Here is a 4,998-nt window from a genome sequence, read left to right as displayed (position 1 = left end):
AAACGCCGTCTAGCCTGCGTACGGCGATCGACTCTTGGACTAATCTCATGTGTCTCATGTGGAATATCTTACGCCATAGAGTAGTAGTCTGCGCTTGACATCTATCATATTCATCACAGCCGTCTTCACCTGCCATGTGTTGGATCTTTTCAGGCGTCTCCTGGGAGAGCTCTGCTGCTGCTCTTCTGCGCCGTCTTCGGTGTCGAGAGTGCCCGCATTTTGATGTTCTCACCCATCGGAGCGAAATCTCTAAAGGGCGTATTCTACGGATTGGGCACTGCTCTCAATTCCGAGGCCATGAAGTGGTGTTCTTCAACGGGTTCAAGCCTTCAACTCCTGTCAAAGGCATCAAGGAGGTTGTACCGGATGAACTTGCGACGCTGTATGCGGACGAAAACATGCCGAACATGTTTAAGATGAATGAAAAAGGCATCCAGGCTGGATTTAAGCAGTACGCAACATTCATGTCTGAGGGTCCACGTGCCACATTAGCGAGCAAGGAGGTCGATGAGCTTTTGAAAGAGAAATTCGACCTGGTCATGTTTGGTCCGCTCGGTTACCCTTTCTATTTCATGGCACATCTGCTCAAGGCGCCATTCATTCTGATATCTCCGATCTCTTACTATCCAGTTATGACAAGTGTGTTGGGCTCACCGACGCTTCCTGCTCTTCAACCTCTTCCACTCACTGCGTCAACTAACCGCATGGGTTTTATGGAACGTGTCAAAAACATTCTGGGGTACGTCTTTATGCACTCCGCACCCAGCATCGTGTTCGCAAGGTATGCGGACAAAATGGTTGCAGAGAAGTTCGGCGAGGGCGTGATTCCTCCAGCCAGAGAGATCGAACGCAATGCCAGCCTTGTCCTACTCAACAGCAACCCAATGATCGACTACCACAAGCCGCTGCTGCCCAATGTCATCGAGGTGGGTGGACTGCATTGTGCGGACGCGAAGCCCCTGTCCAAGGAGCTGACCAGCTTCCTCGGCGACTCAGAGTACATATTCTTCAGTCTAGGCTCCGTGGTACGTCCTCAGGACATGTCTGTGGGTCAACGTTCGGCTGTGCTCAACGCCCTCGGTGCGATGCCGTTCAAGGTCCTGCTCAAGTGGGACACCACAGACCGCACCAACATACCGGCCAACATCCTGCCGTCCAAGTGGCTGCCACAGCAGGACATCCTGGGTGACAGCAAGTGCAGGCTGTTCATCTCACACGGCGGCTTCGCCAGCGTTCTGGAAGCCCTCTGTCATGGCGTTCCCATGGTGGCCATGCCAGTGACGGTAGACCAGCATTGTAACGCGGCTCACGCTGTTGATCTTGGCGTGGCGGAGATCCTGACGTGGGAGAGCCTGACGTCTGAGACGCTGCAGGCGGCCATCCGCTCCGCCATGTCTCCCGGGCACCGGGCGGCGTCCCGCTACCGCCAGGAGCTGCTGGCCTCTCAGCCGGTGCCGCCCCGTGACCTGGCCGTGCACTGGGTGGAGCACGTGATCCGGCACGGCGGCGCGCCGCACCTCAGGTCGGTGGGCGCCGACCTCAACTTCTTCCAATACTACTCGCTCGACGTGGTCGCCTTCCTGCTGGCAGTACTGGTGCTGGTGCTGAAGCTGCTGGTGGCACTGGGCAAGTGTTGCTGCCGCTGTCTGTGCAGGCGGAAGACAGGTCCGGCGCAAACGAAAACCAAACGGTTCAAACGTGACTAGCTGCATGCCATCTTTACAGCGTGCCCACAAGTGCTGTAGTACAAGTATCGGAAAGAATGGCGGTTGCCTATTCGACATTGACAAGTTGATTTGTCATCAGGTGTGTATGCACATCGAGGCTGTCTACATGCTATCTTGGCTACATGATGCCAATTAAACATGTGGAACACTCTCATTACGTGCGTTGATTCGTCCGGCTTGCGTTTATTCCACAATAATGTTTGATATAGCATACTATTTAATGGCTTTATGCATATGAGACCAGCATTAGGTTGCCGCAACCAAACAGACTTTTGGTTAGCAGCAGCCGGGCTACATCATGGGTGTTGCGAGAACACGCATTGGCAAGCTAAACAAAGCTCGATACGTGTCTGTAGTTAGCATACTTAAACACAGTTAATGGCTTTCATTTAAAGGCTTCGTCAATCCGTGTTTACCACCCACTTGCCGTGCGCGCGTACGGAAGTCCTGGGTCGTCATTAGCTACATGTGGTAGCTGCATGCGCTGACAAATATATCTCCAAGTGCCCGTTGGTCGTGGATTGCGGCGAGTGTGCCTAGCCAGTGTGCCCAGACAGAATGACTGAGAAGACATTAGCGATTGCCGTAGTCAGGAGGAGACTGCGCACCGCATAAGTGGAGATCAAGGAGTTGGACAGTGAGCTGGGTAGTGTTATATGTCGCCTCTAGTTGACTGATCACATGGTTTATGATCCAGGCCTTCACGAATAGTATTTGAACAATCGTCCCATGCACTTTTTGTTAAGCTCATATACTTTCTAATGCCGCCCTGCAGCGGTCTGACATTTAATATTTGGATGCTTGCTTTGCTTTACCAAATTTGTGCATGAGATCGATAAAATTACATCTGCGTGGTAAAAAAAGTCTAATGAGCGTGTCTTTAACGGGATCATTACAAATTTTCGCCAAAATATATGATCCATAAAGCATTACTCGTGGACGAATGATCGACGATGAGACAGAGTATTCCGATTCGGAGCAACATGACATGTGCAGCCAACGCCCAGGCATGTAGAAACTCTGATCAACGAACACGTCTGATAGCGGCAGCCTGCGGCTTGTCATCACGTTCGGAACGCAATCCTCACAGTCAACGTTACGCCTGCGCACTACGCACGTTCATTGCGAGCTGTCACCCACGTGCACCGGCATTGTTTTCCGATAATAACTGATGTCTCCTACTCATCCCCAATACACGCACTGATAAGCCGGTGGCGAGAACGGCGAGCAATGCTGCTCCCCCTCTTCCTCCAACTGTGAAGTGAATAGTAACGTCCAACTGCAGACAACTGCGATCACAGATGAGCTATTTGCTGCGTCACGCAGGTGAAAACAGCTCACACACTTAGTCCTATTCACATTCAACATCAAACTATTACAATGCTCTTCAAACCTGGCCTTGAAGTAGTTCACAAGCTCATTATCATGGTGCAAACTATTTTGCACTGCGGTGTCACAGTTCACCTTCTGCAACGTACGTGTGGTTTTATGTTTGTGATCCATAATGGAGGAAAATGCATGTTAGAGAGGATGCTTAGTATATTTTTTATCCTTAGCAAGCCTGCTGCTATGCTCGAGAGAAAGCGGGGTACGCTGCTGTTGCGAGCTTATGCTATCCGGTGCAAAATTAACCCTTTTGTGTTACTGGGCGTTTGTTCTTGGTGGCAGAAGCACATCAAAAACGTTTTTGGTGTGGGCCTAACTACCTAGCATGCTATCGTGTACTACATCGCACAGCATGTACACACTGTATTGTGCTCGCATATATCTCAGTTGAGTTGCAATGCGCGTGGTCTCACGCCAAACACCTTGTTTGCACGCTCGATGCCCTCTTGCTGCCGAGCTGCGTGGTTAACTCGCCATATTTTCTCGGGATCAACCACAAAGTGTTTGTCATTTTCTGGAACACACTCGATGTCCATCCGGAAGTCATTTCAAATGACTGTAGCCCCCGATCGCACGCACCGAAGTGGTTGGCTGCGAGTGCAGTTTGGGTCAGGTCATTAGCGTTTGTTCGCAAGGATCGATTACTCCCAAGGCTGGACACTGCTGGGCGTGAAGTCAAAATTGTGTTAAGCTGGCTGAATGACGTATCGGCATGGGTTCTCTAGGCGGGGAGCATTTCCCCCATTTTCCAAAGGCATGACCACGTTGTTATCGCTACCTTAGCACCGTTTTGTCCATTTGTACCAAATAAAACAGTGATCCACTTGTTCGAATGTTCATCAACAAAATGAAGGTGCCATTTTCGTTTTTAGAGAAAGCGTCTGTTCAAGACAAATCTTAACGTTCATACAGGTGGCAAAAGCACAAAATCGTAACCCTCCTGCATAATTTGTTACCAAGGGTGTCATTTTTTGTAAAACTATTGGGGGGCAGAACCGAACGCCCATCAGCCTGCCCACCCACATTTTTTTCTCATCGGATTTAGTTCACTCCATTTTGATGAAAGGCAAGATACGTTTTTAAGTTTTGTGTACTTTATAAAAAGGATCCATGGAACAGGCGCCTCTTCGGATAGACAAGTGAAGGCGCCCCTTTAGAGGCCTCCTCAGGGCGCCGAAGACACTCTTCTATGGCGGTCACGGGAGGCGGCACGCATGTTGGTCGTGGGGGACGGGGAGGGTTAGGGTGGCTATGAACGACTTACGCGATTCCCGTATTCCATAGCCTCTCACTTGAGCTTCTCACTTTTCACTCACTCTCTGCCAATATTAGACATAACTAATCATCAGGTTTCAATAGAGTGCGTTCTTGAAATATGCCCTTAGGTCCGTCCCCTTACACACTCCTACACACGACTTTTAAACAAATGTATACACCTCTGTGGTAATTTCTTAGACAATTAGTCCATCGAGGTCAGGATTACGACTAATTTCACTGAACTTGAGTCAGTATGAAGGTAAGACCGAGATCAAGACCAAACTGTTTTTTTCAAATGACATCTCATCTAGATTTCTTGAAAGTCAGAGAAGATCACTGACCTAAAGTGACCAGCACCAAGCGTTTCTCCGACCGGCGTGACCTGAAGTAAACACCCGTGAAACTTTGCATAGATCAGGTATCTAGGGATTAAAGCGGTTGCATAAGGAGGTCTGGAGGTACTTGGGCCACTGATCTGGAGTTTAGCCTTGGTTTGGTCCAATGGTCAGTCAGTACTTTGACCTAGTCTATCTCAAAATTTGACACAAGTGGGCTCATACACAGGCCTTTCTACCGCGTGGGTTTACTGCTTCTTGTTCTCCTGCCTCTTAACCCAGGGGTCAAACTG

General features: G+C 49.7%; 1 protein-coding gene across 1 annotated transcript; it reads left to right on the top strand.

The window, feature by feature from the left end:
* Positions 1–302: 302 nt before the first annotated feature.
* LOC119106627 (UDP-glucuronosyltransferase 2B16) lies at positions 303–2,231 on the top strand. Its single transcript, XM_037230157.1, has one exon. The coding sequence runs from the start codon at positions 399–401 to the stop codon at positions 1,704–1,706; it is 1,308 nt and encodes a 435-aa protein (XP_037086052.1). The 5' UTR covers positions 303–398; the 3' UTR covers positions 1,707–2,231.
* Positions 2,232–4,998: the final 2,767 nt, after the last annotated feature.

This window comes from Pollicipes pollicipes, unplaced genomic scaffold (assembly GCF_011947565.3).
Source record: "Pollicipes pollicipes isolate AB1234 unplaced genomic scaffold, Ppol_2.1 Scaffold_2555;HRSCAF=2994_pilon_pilon_pilon, whole genome shotgun sequence".
NCBI lineage: Eukaryota > Metazoa > Arthropoda > Thecostraca > Pollicipedomorpha > Pollicipedidae > Pollicipes > Pollicipes pollicipes.
This window is presented reverse-complemented; position numbering and strand designations above follow the sequence as displayed.

What these genes read in the sequence shown, in the direction of transcription:
- LOC119106627 (XM_037230157.1), top strand. Translation starts at nt 399, where the DNA reads ATGCCGAACATGTTTAAGATGAATGAAAAAGGCATCCAGGCTGGATTT.